Raw genomic sequence first — 15,045 nt, 5'->3', positions numbered from 1 at the left:
GTAGCCATCAATTCGATTGTACCATGCCCTAGGTGCCTGTTTAAGCCCATACAAGGCTTTCTTTAATCTGCATATATGAGATTTCTTCTCATGTGTCTCAAAACCTTCTAGCTGTTCAATCCAGTGTTGATAATATCGGTATCGGGAAAATATCGGCAAGGGTCCAGAAAATATCTTATCGGAAATATCGGCGAAAATATCGGCAAATATCGGCAAGCATAAAAAATGCATAATATATTCATTTTTTTTCAGATTTCTAAACATATAAAGCAATAACAACATGAAATAAACACATTGGCACATAAATATGAAGAAAACACTGATATATATGATGTCAAATAGAAATGATACATCAAACTTCAAAGGCGATACCAAATCCTGCTGATCCCTGATAGTGATAAATTGATAATTGTCCAATCAAGGACTCAAACAAAAATTAAAATAACATCACATATCCTGCTGATCCCTGATAGTGATAATTGTCCAATCAAGGACTCAAACAAAACAACATCACATATATAAAAGTTTAAAAGTATTTCATCATCATCAGTTATAAACTTATATGTAGCAAAAGTTGCAAAACAAATAAAACTAGCAGCTATCTATCTGAGACCATTGGCCTCTCCCTAGCAGCTTTCTTTCTGTCTTGTTCAGCAATTGCTTCACGAGCTTTTTTTATAACCTCTGCACTAGAAACCATACAAGGCATCACATCTGCTGCATCATATGCAGAGAGTTTAGCCAGATGGTATTTCAATCGTGTAATCCCTCCTGACATCTTGGTCCCACACAAGTTGCATGATATATATGCCTGATTTGCCCCACCAACAGCCTCCCCATACTCCCAAAATGGGTCCAAGGCTTTTGGCATATTTGACATTTGTAGTGAACTAATTCAAACCTAGGGCACAAAAAAAACAAAAAATTGGCATTAAATGAGTATAACTATACAGTGCCCAGCAAACACTCAAGAAACTATTTTAATTTTTAAAGCAACATCTTCATGTTCAGAATTTAAACAACAAAAGCAAGCATAAAAAATGCATAATATATTCATTTTTTTCAGATTTTTAAACATATAAAGCAATAACAACATGAAATAAAGTTTAAAGTTTAAAGTTAAACACATTGGCACATAAATATGAAGAAAACACTGATATATATGATGTCAAATAGAAATGATATATCAAAGGCGATACCAAATCGTGCTAATCCCTGATAATTGTCCATTCAAGGACTCAAATGTGGAGAACCAATACAAAATAACATCACATATAATAATAAAAGTATCTCATCATCATGAGTTACATGTAGCATAACAAATAAAACTAGCAGCTATCTATCTACTGCCCTCTCCCCCTTTTACGGGAAAACATGATGGGCTGTTTGTCAGGCCTGCCCCTAGTAGTAGAAGGCCCTGACACTGCCTCTGCACCTAATGTCAAATAATGAGTGATAGGCATGGAGCTATGCTCTCCTATATCTATAGCAGATGGTGTTGATGCTGATGCTCCCGCAGTGTCCTCCTCCAGCTCCTCCTGCTCCTCCTCTAAGTGTTGCTGCTCCTCTGACTCCGAGTCCTCCTCTTGCTGCCCCTGCTCTAATGGATCATCTGCCACTGGCTCCTCCAACCATGAAGGTGACTCCTCCAATATGGGCTCCTGAGACTCCACCCTCCACGGAGACAATACATCAATATTGTCTAAGGAAATGGCATCTGGATCCACTGGTGATTCTATTTGCCTCACTCGAAGTCGGATGTTGTAATGCACATACACCAAATCGTTGAGGCGTGCGAACTCCAACCTGTAAGAGTGTCAAAAAAAGTAATGAGTCTTGACTCTTGACTCTTGACACTTGAAGGTCATAAATTAAAAATTAAAAATTACAATAAGTGTAATTGCTCAACTGAAGGCTTGAGTTCAAAGTTATACCTGTTGCGCTTTTTGGCGTGTATTTTCTCAAATACACTCCAATTGCGCTCACACCCTGAAGAGCTACATGTTTGACTCAAGATTCGTATAGCCAAATTTTGCAAATTTGGTGCCCGTGCACCATAGCTTCGCCACCAAAGATCTACAACAAAATAATGAAATAAAAAATTCAAAAACTTAAAAGTTAAAAGTTAAAAGTTAAAACATAATTAAATTCAAATTTCTAATTTCTAATGAGTGATGACTTGTCACTTACGTGGCATGAAGAGGGCCCTTTCCTTAATGGCATCATCAAAGCCAAATAGGCCAACACAATCCTGATAACTCTGTACCTCGCGCTTGATTTTGCTATGAAGCTCAGAATCAGGTACCATCCTCTGAATACAGGTATGGAGCCCTTCCATCACCTCGCCATCAAAACGAAACTTGCATTTGTATGCAAATGCAGGGTTGAGGAAGAGTGCTGCTGCATGAATGGGTCGATGAAGCATCCCTGTCCACCGACTATCGATCACATCCCATAACATCATCTGCCTATTAAGGCCAGCAGAACCCTTGTCTGCATAATAGGAACGAATGGCCTCCTTGGCCCTATCCATGCCCTCATACAAATAAGGCATTGCAGGCTTCTCTCCATCCACCAATCTAAGAACCTTTACTATAGGTTCGCTAACTGCACATGCTTCTTCTACTCCACGCCAAAATGTCTCAGAGTACACCATTTTTTCAATGGCTTTCCCATCAGGTCTCCTGCTGTATCTACAACCACGCCAATCATTAGACACAAACATTTGCTTCAACTCGTACTGACATCGAAGCAAAGACTGAAGAGTAATAAAGGTTGTGGCAAAACGTGTGATGGCAGGACGCCGCAACTCCTTGTTTCTAGTGAACCTCCTCATAAGGCTAAGAACCAAAGCATGGTTATAAATAAACTTGGGGATGCTCCTAGCCATATCAACTGCCTCCTTGATGAAGGAGAGTTTCCCCATATCCTCAAGCAACAAATCAAGACAATGCGCTGCACATGGAGTCCAGAACAATGTGGGATGCCTCTCCATAAGCATTCTGCCGGCAGACACATAATTAGCTGCATTGTCTGTTACGACTTGCACCACATTCTGCACACCAATCTCCTGAATGAACCCATCTAACAACTCACATATCGTTGCTGCATCTTTGATATGTTCTGATGCATCCAACGATTTAATAAACATGGTACCTTTAGGACAATGTACCAAGAAATTTAGAAGGGTCCTACCCTTCCTATCTGTCCAACCATCAGACATCACTGTGCATCCAGTGACTTCCCATGTCTGTTTCAACTCCGCCAATCTAGAGTTGATGTCCTCTTTTTCTGCTTGAAGAATTGGCCCCCGCAACTCCTCATATGTGGCACTTTTGTACCCTGGGCCCACAACAGCAATAGCATCACACATTGGTTGCCAAAATGGATTGGTTTTTGTGATGCTGAGAGGTAAGTCGCTCCAATAAATACACCTCCCCATGACTCTATCTGCTTCTTCCTTATCCTTTTTTTTGACAAGCGATTTTATGCCAGGTTGTGCTCCAGCTCCTGTTCGTGGAACAAAAAATGATGACCTCGCATTCACACTAGCATGTGATGGTGTGCCAGTTGTGGAGCCCCTCCCACTAGCGCCAGTAGGGCCACTACCCTGAACATCATAATCAGGAGAAGATATCCCAAGGGATCTACCTGCACGTTCAGCTTTGTTTCTTTCCGCCTCTTCCTTCTTTCTGTCCTTTTCTTCAATTGCCTCAAGAGCTTTTCGTATAAGCTCCGGACTAGAAACTCTACAAATGCCAACATCATGTCCAGGGAGTCTAGCAAGATGGTATTTCAGTCGTGTAACCCCACCTGTCATCTTGTCCCCACACAATTTGCATGAAAGATATGCACGATTTGTCCCACCATCAGGGATCCCATACTCCCAAAATGGGTCCAAGTTTTTTGGCATATTTGTATTTTGTAGTGGGCTAACTCAAAAGGAAACCTACAGCACCAAATTTTTTTTGGAATTAGTAACTTAATAACTTAATAAGTAATACGAATTTACGAAATTCCATGGGTGCAGGTCTCAATATCAAATCCTCATTCTTCAAAGACAAATGGAATAAACTTTAACAAAGTTCTACAATCTGCAATCTTCACACAAAGGACCCTAGTCAAGCTATGTAGAAAAGACTAAAAGAGTCAAAAGACATTAAAATCATAAAATATAAATGTATTCAATAACAGCGTTAGAGGACTGCGATTTGGCTGCTACAGGCAGTGTATAGTTATACATTGAGGATAATAAAAGCATTTATAAATTATATTTATGCTTCTAATGTTGGCTTATATGCTATCTTCTGAGGATAAGCAACTGTTGGCTTATATGCTATTTTTTACAGGCTGCACACTTTGAAAACTTGAATCAATTATATATTAACCCTGATTTAATTGCAGAGATTTTACAGTGATTTTTTTGAAAGGGGTTTGTCATTTCTTCTCGGCATTACATTTTTAGATCTAACAGTGTTTAATTGGCAGGGCTCTTGAGAAGGCTCATTACTTTTCAACACCAAGCTTGAAACTTTGCCTTATCTCTGGTGCAAAAGGGCTTGAAGCGACTTGGTTATCTGCAGAAAAATTCTGAAGGCTTTCAAGCCTTGAAAACTTAATAAAGTTCCCCTAATAATTTGACTAAATAGAACTCAAATATGACTAATTTTGGGAGCTAACTATTAGCATTTCTGGCTTGCTGCTCCTCTGGCTGTGAGAGTTTTAGATCACTGGTGTAAGTTTGCAGGTGTTATAGTAAAATTTTGACGAAGATTTCATCATAAGTCTTGGCATAGAGACTGATTTTCAAGAAGATTGTTCATTGCTGCACAGTGCATATATGTCTAAGGCTAACAGGTTTGTGTTTCAGGTGTGACATTCCTCTTTGAAAGGGTTTCACTGTTTATTTGGGGTCTATACATTGATATTTGAAGGATCACATTAATATACCAGCAACAAAGGGAATGCCGCAAGGCTTCAAGCCTCAATCCTCTCCCTAACTTGACATATTTCCTCACTTTCACATACTTCAGATCTGAAGTAGTTGTTGCAGATCCTAATCTCACTGATAATACAAACTTAAAACCATAGTATAATGTTCCATTGACATATTTTAAGACTGTTTTTGTTGTGTTTCAATGAATGCCTTTGGGGAACGTCATACATTACAATATAATGTCAACAGCATAGCTTAAATCTGGCCTGATAGTGAAAAGGTAGATAAGTCTCACTTCCAGATGACTACACAGTGTTTGAATCTTCATGACTTGATAACTTCGTACTTGTTTCAATAAGAGTTGGTATGCCAGTTCACAATCAGCCTTGCCAAACCTCTTTAGTATCCATTGTGCATATTTAATCAGGGCCGTAAGGCTGTCCTTTTACTGCTGTATATCCACTCCTTGATAATAATGAAGTAATTGTAATTTTAATTTACATAACAATAAGCCCTAAACACTAATAAAAATATAAAATAACACACAATAATCATAAAACAACTCACATATTCTTCTAAGTTCTAATATTGGTTCACTAACACTGTGGTTATGACCAAAATACTGCGTTTTATTTAATAATTTATAACCAAATAACACTGTGGTTATAACTGCGTTTTATTTATGACCAAATAACACTGTGGTTATGACCAATATAAAACGTATACACTGTAATATCAATATGTATACACGGTATAAGACTCGACTCTCGACTCTCCATGGCACATGCATATAGAATATGCATACCTGTAGGCTGGCCGCTGTAGACTGTATGTAAACCCTCCTTCGCAGCCAAAGATCAACCTCAAACCCTCCGCACTGTTCGCACTCGGACTCTCCAGCTCTCGAAAATAAAATGACGCCCTTACGGTAAACAAAAACCTATTTATAAACTGTGCCGGCGATATATACCATCGTCGCGCGATTTTTATAAAAATATCGGTGATATCTCGGATTTCTCGTGAGATTTTCGAAATTAGAAAATATCGCGATTTTTGCCAGCCGAAATTTCGTTTTGATGAAAATCGCGCGATATTTACGAATATCGCCGATTTTTCGGCGATATTATCATCACTGGTTCAATCTATACTTCTTCTTCTATTACCCCGTTCAAGAATGTCGTCTTAACATCTATATGATGAATCTCCCACCCCATCTGTGCTGCAAGAGATATCACGGTTCTAATAGAAGTATACTTGGCTACTGGGGCGAAGGTTTCTTCGTAGTCTATCCCTTCCTTCTGAGCATACCCCTTAGCCACAAACCTGGCTTTGTTTATCTCCACATTGTTGTCTGCAACATATTTGACCTTGTAGATCCATCTCGAACCTACCACTGATCTGTCTTGAGGCCTAGGTACCACTTCCGAGACATCATCGACCATTATAAAGTTGTATTGCTCCACCATAGCATCCACCCATACTTGATGCTGAACTGCCTCATGAAAACTAGAAGGTTCCCCAACTTGAGCTACTAAGGCCTGTTATCTGTTTGGCCATATTCGCTCCCTTTTACTATACTTGGGTGCACCAATGAAGTCTTTTGCATCCTGTAGAATCTGTCGGAGTTCCCGGCTCGTTCTTCCACTCGTAGTAGGCACATATATTAGATCTTCCTCTTCCTTAGATTCCTCCTGTTCTGAAGCTTTGTCTTCAGGAGAATTTTTGGTACTACTTTCGACTGGTTGAAGTGGTTTGACCAAGGAATCGTCTTTCAATTGCTCCTTGGAAGGCATTTCTCAGGATTTCCTGAAAGCTCTATCCTCCATGAACTTCACATCTCGCCGAACTACTACCTTCCTACTCCCTGGAAGATAGACTCTGTATGCCTTAGCATTCTCGCTATATCCCACAAGATATCATTTCTCAGCAGTTTGATCTAATTTCTTTCTCCTCTTCGGGTATATGGCAATACGCTAAACTCCCAAATATCCTGAAATGACTGACTTCAGGGGTCTTCCCGGTGAAGACCTTCTTCAGAGTGATTTTGCCCAATGCCCTGTGAGGAGTCATGTTTTGGACATAAACTACCATGCTACATGCTTCTGCCCACAGGAATTTAGGCACATCCTGATCATACAACATTGCCCTAGCTACTTCCACAATAGTCCCGTTTTTCCTTTTTGCTACTCCATTCTGCTTCGGATTGTAGGGAACTGTCGACTCTCTTCTGATGCCTTCCTTAGCGCAAAAATAGGTGAAGTCCTTGTCAACATATTCTCCACCATTGTCTGAGCGCAAAACTTTTATCTTCTTTCCCGTTAAATTCTCCACTAGAGCTTTGAACTCCTTGAATCGACTAAAAACCTCATCCTTGGTTTTCAGAAAGTAGATCCAAGTCTTATTGGAATGGTCATTGATGAAGGTGACGAAGTATTCGACACCACTAAGAGCTTTTGTGGACATCGGTCGACAGATGTCTGAGTGTATCAATTCTAGCACACTCTTAGCCCTATTGTTACTTCTAGAAAATGATGCTTTGGCATACTTGCCCAGAGTGCACCCTTTGCATACATCATCTCATTCAGTACTTAGTTCTGGAACTCTTGATACTATTTTCCTGAGAATTCTCAGAGCCCCATCGTGTAAGTGTCCCATCCTCCTGTGCCATAGTTCATTCAAATCTTTGTCTCCATTATTGCCTATCAGTGCCATTGGTAATTCTAGTTGCAACCTGTACAACCTGTTACTTCTGATTCCAATTTGGGCCTTCTTTTTCCAACTCGGGTGTTTGACATATACTTTCTCCTTAATGAAGAAAAAATCATAGCCCTTGTTTTGAAGTTGAGATACGGAAAGTAAGTTCATCCCCAATACTGGCACATGCAGTACATTGGTTGCTCGAAGCCACTCTCCTGCTTCGGTTTGAAAAACTATAGTAACTCTTCCTACTGGAGTACACTTTGCCTTATTTCCCATGGTGATCTGAAAATTCATTCTTTCTTCCTGATAATCTAAAAAGCATTCTCGGATTCCTGTCATAGGCCAAGAAGCTCCACTGTCTATATACCAAACCTCCGAGGAGGCAGAGCTTGCTAAGCAAGTGACTTCTTCTTCGAATCTGGAAGCTAACATAAAATAATCGTAATTTGTGTCCCTTGTGCATTATTCTGGAAATCTGCGCGAGTCCCCTTGAGTGGATGCCTTTGCATCATGCTCTTGATCCATAAACGATTTTCCTCTCTTGTTGCTGGATCTTTGCTCTGATACCATGTGAAAATTTCTAAATTGAAATTCTACTACCGCAACAATTGATTTATTTCACCTACTTATTATTCACAATAAGTTATTTACGAAATCCATTAAGTAAATATTAAAATAAATTCTACTGCAGTTATCACATAATTACCTAGAGAAAAAATACATGCACAAGAACCAATCACATCAACATATTAGATATCATTTTTGGGATTCAACTGCGTTAAGTAAGTCATTCAAACGTATGACCATTTCCATGAGAGGTAGTCGTAACTGACTAATTTCTCATGATTTTTGAATAGTTCACTTAGCACTCATTGCATACACTGCAAAATGATATGCAATGATATCTAATATAATGCACTGCGTAAATCCCCCATACTTAAACACATCAACATAGTTATTTTTGGAGAATTTTCCCCGGAAAAACCCAATGTGGGAAAACCGGTGCAGCAGATGAGGGCTTTATTAATCTTCAGCAACAATTGCATTTACAAGGAATGCTTTTACAAATAAACTGAAAGAAAACACTTGAGAATTTCCCTTTGAGACATTCTGACACTTTGGAGACCCTGCTTCCACTTCTGCATCACCCCTGCATCACTCTGCATGGCCCAGCATGGCTCTGAGTGTCTCTGCTTCCCTTTGCGTCAGCCTGCGTAGACTCTGCGCCAGCCTGCGTAGGCTCGGCGTCTCTCCTTTGGTCTGTGTCTCTCTCTGCGTTGTCTCCCACTGTCCCTGCATCACCTCCTCTTCTGTCACTGCCTTCTGCTAATGCCCTCCTCTTCCTCCACCCTACAAATCTCCCTCTGAAATCGATCTCCTCTACTTGAGAATTGATTTTCCTTGAGATACTGAGTATCTGCTAGTGTGTCTCCAAATGATCGTGAAGTCTTCTCTTATACTTTTCCTGTTGATGAATCAACAACTGAGATTAAGTCCCTAATCAACGGCTAAGATTAAAACAGACTTGATCCTTGTCTCTTAGAATCTTCTCACCCTTATCTTTATTTTTTTTCTAAATAAGTCTAATATCTATTACTGTAACAAAATAATACAAGGAGGCTTTGGCCTCTGCAGTTCAGTGCCAAGGTTCATGGCATAATACATCAGAAGCAAGATTAAGACTGCCCAGAAGTGGGAAACCAGTCCAATCCAAAATAAGATTGTTGCCCGTGCAGGGGAAACCAGCAGTTGAATCATGTAGCAAAATTCTATTGACTTCATTTTCAAGGCTAACGATTTTGCTCAAAAATTCAAAAAATAAACCATAAACTTGATTGCCGTGAACCTGAAAACCGAAGACGCGTGGAGAATTATGTGTCATGCGGTGCTGATGGGTGTTCTTCAATGATGAAACACCTGTAGGCGTCAAGGCCGTCCTCGTCATTTTGCAGCGCACCCGTGTCATCCTTCGCCTGAGGTTCTTGATTTTGCTCCGCTGCAATGGTCTTGCCCTGAGCATTATCCCTCTTCTCCATTGCGCTAGTGGGGTGTCCTTCGTCGCTGGATGGCTCCTCTTGGAAGGTGACTGTGATGGTCGCCTTGATGAGTGGTCGGTTCAGAGAGCAATGGTAGATGAATTGGGCCGAATGGTTAGGATGCCGAGAGCTGGAGGGGATGTCAGTAGCTGGAATGGTAGTTTGCGAAGGGAGGGAGTGGGTAGCGCTTAAGCGGCCTCTACCGCTGCGAGTTTCTGGATAACGACCTGAGACATAATTTGCCGTGGGGGAAGAGGAGTCTGAAATTGTTGAAGGCGGAGAACGAGGCAGTCTGCCTCTGCTGCTACCCCTTCTGCTGCGCATTCGATGGCGCAACCGGGGCATGATGGCGTGGGGATGAAGAGAATGACTGTGTGAGGTCGGCACTGAGTGGGGCTCGGAAGGCTCGGAAGGCTCAGAAGGCGCAGAATTGAAAGTCAGGTTGCAGATAAGGCTTTGAGTGTAATGGCCGCCTTGTCTAAAATCGATGCAGCAGAGAATGTTGCATCGCCTACCCGTTGCTGTTCGTGAACTTGGCTCCACTGCAGCCAGGGGGCAATTGCAACTCAGAGGCATAGGAGTAGAAACAGAGGAGGTGGGTCGTATATTACTTGAGGGCTCCATGATGCAGAGCCGAGGCAGGTTGGCACTGGTGAGTTGTGTTAGTGTCGGTCATGATGCCCTCCATCAGTGATCAAAAATCTCTTTGCATATGCATAAGTAGGTGTTTCATCAATGTCAGTTTTGCATTCCATTAGGCATGCCATAAAACTGATGGAGGAGCTGGTCCTTGTTCCCTTCTTGGCTTTGCTGGATCAGGTCATATCCGTTAATGAACTTGTGTCACACTTGTTTTGTTTTGTCTTGAAGTCCAAAGCCTTAGGTCTAGGGTTTCAGTCAAATGTCATTGCAAGATCATGAGTCAGAGGTCCATGAGTCCCCAGCAAGCCAGAAGGAGGTATGTAAATATGTTTCATTGATATTTTTCATCATGTACAGCTTTTTTATACCTTGGATTTAAAAACCCTGTTTTTAAAGCCAAGGTCATGTCAATTTTGTAAAGCAATAAGGAAATTTCAAAAATTCTTCAAAATGCCGGCAATAACCCTGGTCTCCTCCCTAGAGTCCATCAGATGGTCTACCTGCAAAAAGAACGGAGCTAAAACACCCAAAAGATCAAATTCAGAACAAAGGAAAACTCAAAACAGTGTTAAAAGAAAGTGTCAAGGCAAAACATTAGAAAGTGGGTTTGGTAAGTAAATTTTTTTAAATTGAGCTTATAAAGAGTCAAATTCCCTCTCAATACCCTCATTGTGCATCCAAAGAGCTTGCAAGAAGAAGTGAGAGGGCGAAGAGGCGAAAAGAGGCAAAGTGCAGAGAAATTCAACCAATTTCAGGTGCGCTACCCGTCAGAGGTTGTGCGCTACGTGTTGGGCTGTGCGCTACTCGTCAGGCGCCTCCCAGCAGTGGTAATTTATAACGGGCGCTACGTGTCAGGCTGTGCGCTACCCGTTGAGTGCCCTGCGCTACATGTCAAGCTGTTAACACCAAAACCGCCCCAAATTTTGTCCAATCGCCCTCTAAGTTGCAAAATCGACCGAGGTAGGGTCTATACACTTGATGAATTGATGAATGGTGAATGATGAGCTTTCATTTATATGTTTTATCACTAAGAATGCAAAGAAAATAGATTTTGGTGATTGCTTGTCAATGTAGGCATAATGCTAGGGTTTGGTGTTTTCTTTTCAAGGTTTTAATTTCCCATTTATGCTCCCTCCATGTTTCCCCATTTATTTCACAATTGTCATCATATGTCTCTATCTTATCTTATTTGCAAAGAATATGAAATTTTCCTCCTTCCAAGTATCAAACCCTACCCCTCCCTAAACACATTCCCAAAACCCTAAATACCCTCCATTGTGATATAAAAACACACACAGCAAAAAGAATAAAATGCTATGAAAGAAGAACAAAATGATTATGCAAAAAAAGAAAGCAATATGGTGATAAAATGCCAAAACAAAAAATAAAGAAAATGTGGCTGTGTATATAAACCAAAGCAAAGGAAATATTGCTATGTATATTTGATCAAAAGTAATGTTGCTGTGGTCCTAAAAAGCAAACACCATGTTTTTCCTTTTATCCCCTAATATCCTTGTCAATAAAACCCCTTTTCCCTTTTGACAAAATGTCAATGAAGCCCTTTTCCCCTAGCCTCAAAGGTACATGAACCCCTTTGGAAAAACAGAGTGTGCCTTATGATGTACATTGAAAGACAGAAATCAAATGAGCGAGTTATCTATGCTGTCCCATTCCCCTGTTGAGCATACATGTCATTTCCCTTGGTTATTATTATCCATGTTACCCTAATAAAAACATTTCTTTGCAAATGATTTCCCGCTGATTAAGATGAGATTATATGTTTGACAGTTTGTGAATTGTCCCTTGAAAATTCCTTGTTTTCATATGTTTCCCTTTCCTTGTTAAAAAATCCCCTCCCCTAACATTTCCTTCATGATTTTTTCCCCTTGAAAACAGCATACAACTCAGCATTTTTGCAGGCAAGGGCAGCAGTTTACTTTGTCTATTTTCTCCACTTTGCTCAAAAGCACCATGTCAACCACCGAGACCTATGAGCAAGGTGATGACCAGTCTTCTTCTACAGAGGTTGAGGTACAGCGGAGGCCTCGTAGGGGGGGCAAAGGTGGTCGTCCTAAGAGAGAGGAACCCACCTCATTGGCAGAATTGCAGGCCTGTCCTTTGGCAGTGAGTTGCTTTCGGTATATGTCATGTTTTCAGTTTTGCGAGAGGCTTGCTCAGATCCAGCACCACAGGGAGTTGGCCCGCTTATTTGTTTTGCACCTTCATGATGGGCAGGTCACTCTGGCAGGTGTGAACTTTGTGTTGTCTCCGGAATTGATTTCAGAGGCTACTGGGATACCAAATGTGGGTGAGGTGTGGCCCAAGCGCAAAGTGTTGGATTATGTTCATTTTGAGCCATATGTCATGCCAGCCTTCATGAGACACTTGTCGGGGGTTTTTCCTTTCAGATTTATCCGGAGGGAGTATGTTCCGATCTTGAGACTCATCATGCGTTACTTTACATGTGAGGGCAGGTTTTCACTGGTGTACTCTTATCACATCCGTCTGTTGATGCACTTCACTCGAGTGAGGATGATGAACATCCCAGTTTTCTTCTTCCAGGATATTCAGAAGATGGTGCCAATATTACAGAGGAAGACCCCAGCCCAGCAGTTTACGAGTTTATATCACTTTGGTCTCATCCAGCTCATTGTTTCCTATCAGCTGAGCCAGCAGGGCATTCCTTGGGAAGAGTTCATCTCTCATGAATTCTTCACAGCGCCACCACAGCCACAGCCTGAGCCAGAGGTCATTTATGAGGAGGGAGGTCCATCTCACCAGCCAGAGATCACTGTTCCGAGACATGTAGCTTCCTCACCTCGGCTCACCTATCAGAAAGGCCCAAGGGCCTTGTTTGCAGCAGCTCGGCGAGTACTTTCTCCACAGCAGGTGGAAGGGGTCTCGCCTTCATCTTCAGATCAGCGAGTGTTATCTCCACATCAGGTGGAAGGGGCCTCGCTTTCTTCATCAGCACAGGAAATGCAGAGGGGCAAAGAGCCCATGGTTCATGAGGATCCAGTGATTGATCTCGAGGCCAGTTCTCCTAGCCAAGAGGCGAAGGAGATCATTCAGCATCTTAGGGCTGAAAATGATGTTTTACAGAGGAGACTTGAGGGTGCCCAATGGACCATCACCTACCTGGAGCAGCGGAACAAACAGTTAGAGGAGGAGAAAGTACTTGATGAGTTATGGAGGATTCGTACTGACCGAGTCCTGAACCGAAGAAGACCCGGTGATCTATTGCCTGCTGAGAGAGAATCCATGCTCATCCGGGTCAATGCACACTTGGAGAGGCTGTTGGCTAAGGCCAACCAAGAAAAGAAGCTGCTGAGAAACATGAAAAATCATTATTGGGCAAGGATGCATGTTTGCAAGGCGAAGATGAAAATATTCCAAAGAAGGTTGACCGAAGCTCTTGGGAAGAAGAAGAAGGCCAACCCACTCCGTATCTTGGCTGAGGCCTCTCTCACTCACCATGATACTCATTAGCCTCTTCCTAGCAGCTAGCACAAGAAATTTTGAAAGTTTTGAGGCATTTTTGGCATTTTTGGGAAATTGACAGGTTTTGGCCTTTTGACATGCAGCGCCCCGTGCGCTACGCTACATGGGGGCAACTCAGAACGGGAAAAACTCAGCATTTTTGGAATTGTCATGCAAAGTTACACCTACCTATGGATGGACTTCAGTTTTTATGGAGATTTGGGCTTCCAAAAGCTCAAAATACATGCAAATTTTGACTTTCTGCCCATATTTTGAGTTGCAGAAAGCTGTCTTGGGAGAATTGAGTTTTGAGGGGTCAAATGAACTCCAAATTCAAAAATTCCGGTGGGGTTGGAAAGAAGACTCGCAGACCTTTCCAATGAGCTAGCTTGCACCTGATTTGGACACCGGGAAGGCCCTCAAACAGGCCTCTCAATGTGCGCTACGTGTCAGGCACATGTGCGCTGCATGTCAGGGAATTTTGCCTATTTTGACCAGTTCGGCCAGAAAAACACTGTTTTCACTTGGTTTAATGTTTTGGGCATGTAAATCATGGATTTTTATGTAACTTTCATGGCTCTAAGATACTTTTACTCTCCTTGATCACTTCTAGAAGTTTCTTGAATGTAAATGGTAAATATTTAATGCATGGATAGGTTTCCTAAGTTTTAGAGGCAAGTTGTTTTGACTGCCTATTATCTAGTGCTTAGTTTGGAATTAGTTGAAACAGCTCCTAGGAAGCTGAGCTCGACCCCTAGAGGTGGGGAAAGGAGTTAGATCATCTATATTATGCCTTCTCTTGCTCATTTTCATGGTTGGACTCTTGAGGGAGAAGCTCCTATTGTATATTTTACTTGTATCTCTGCAATTTGAGGAAAGGGAAGACCAAGGTTTTGCAGACATCATTGGGATTCTTGTGGACTTTTGTGTTGATGGTGTGTTCTCTTATTGTAATTGTAAGTGTGTTTACGTGTTCCATCTCTTTCTTTACTGCATCTTATTAAACAAATGAAGTGATAAAGTTTGAATTCATGCTTGCCATGCTCAGCTTTCAAATTTGTTTAATGTTTATGTTTTCCACTGTCTAGAGAGGATTCAAAGTCATTGTTTGCCCTCTTTAGCTTATCTTTTTTCTTCTTTGATCATCCATCTCAGCTAAAGGCATCAGCACAAACTCCTACCTTGCCCCAAAGACCCACCTGCAAAAACTGAGCTCAATCCCCGCACCCTGAATCGCACTCCCTCCAATTG

The 15,045-nt window shown here is 41.5% G+C and overlaps 1 protein-coding gene across 1 annotated transcript; it reads right to left on the bottom strand.

Moving 5' to 3' along the window:
- Nucleotides 1–308: 308 nt before the first annotated feature.
- LOC149226414 (uncharacterized) lies at nucleotides 309–6,729 on the bottom strand. Its single transcript, XM_089376843.1, has 3 exons — nucleotides 6,510–6,729; nucleotides 1,935–2,076; nucleotides 309–1,806 (listed from the first exon to the last, which is right to left on the bottom strand). The coding sequence occupies exons 1-3, from the start codon at nucleotides 6,727–6,729 to the stop codon at nucleotides 1,344–1,346; spliced, it is 825 nt and encodes a 274-aa protein (XP_089232969.1). The 3' UTR covers nucleotides 309–1,343.
- Between the last annotated feature and the right edge of the window lie 8,316 nt (nucleotides 6,730–15,045).

The sequence above is a fragment of the Pinus tabuliformis genome, chromosome J (genome assembly GCF_031772625.1).
Source record: "Pinus tabuliformis cultivar Carrire ecotype Pingquan chromosome J, CPIR1, whole genome shotgun sequence".
Taxonomy (NCBI): domain Eukaryota; kingdom Viridiplantae; phylum Streptophyta; class Pinopsida; order Pinales; family Pinaceae; genus Pinus; species Pinus tabuliformis.
The sequence above is the reverse complement of the archived record's forward strand: the minus strand, read 5'-3'. Positions and strand labels throughout refer to the sequence as shown.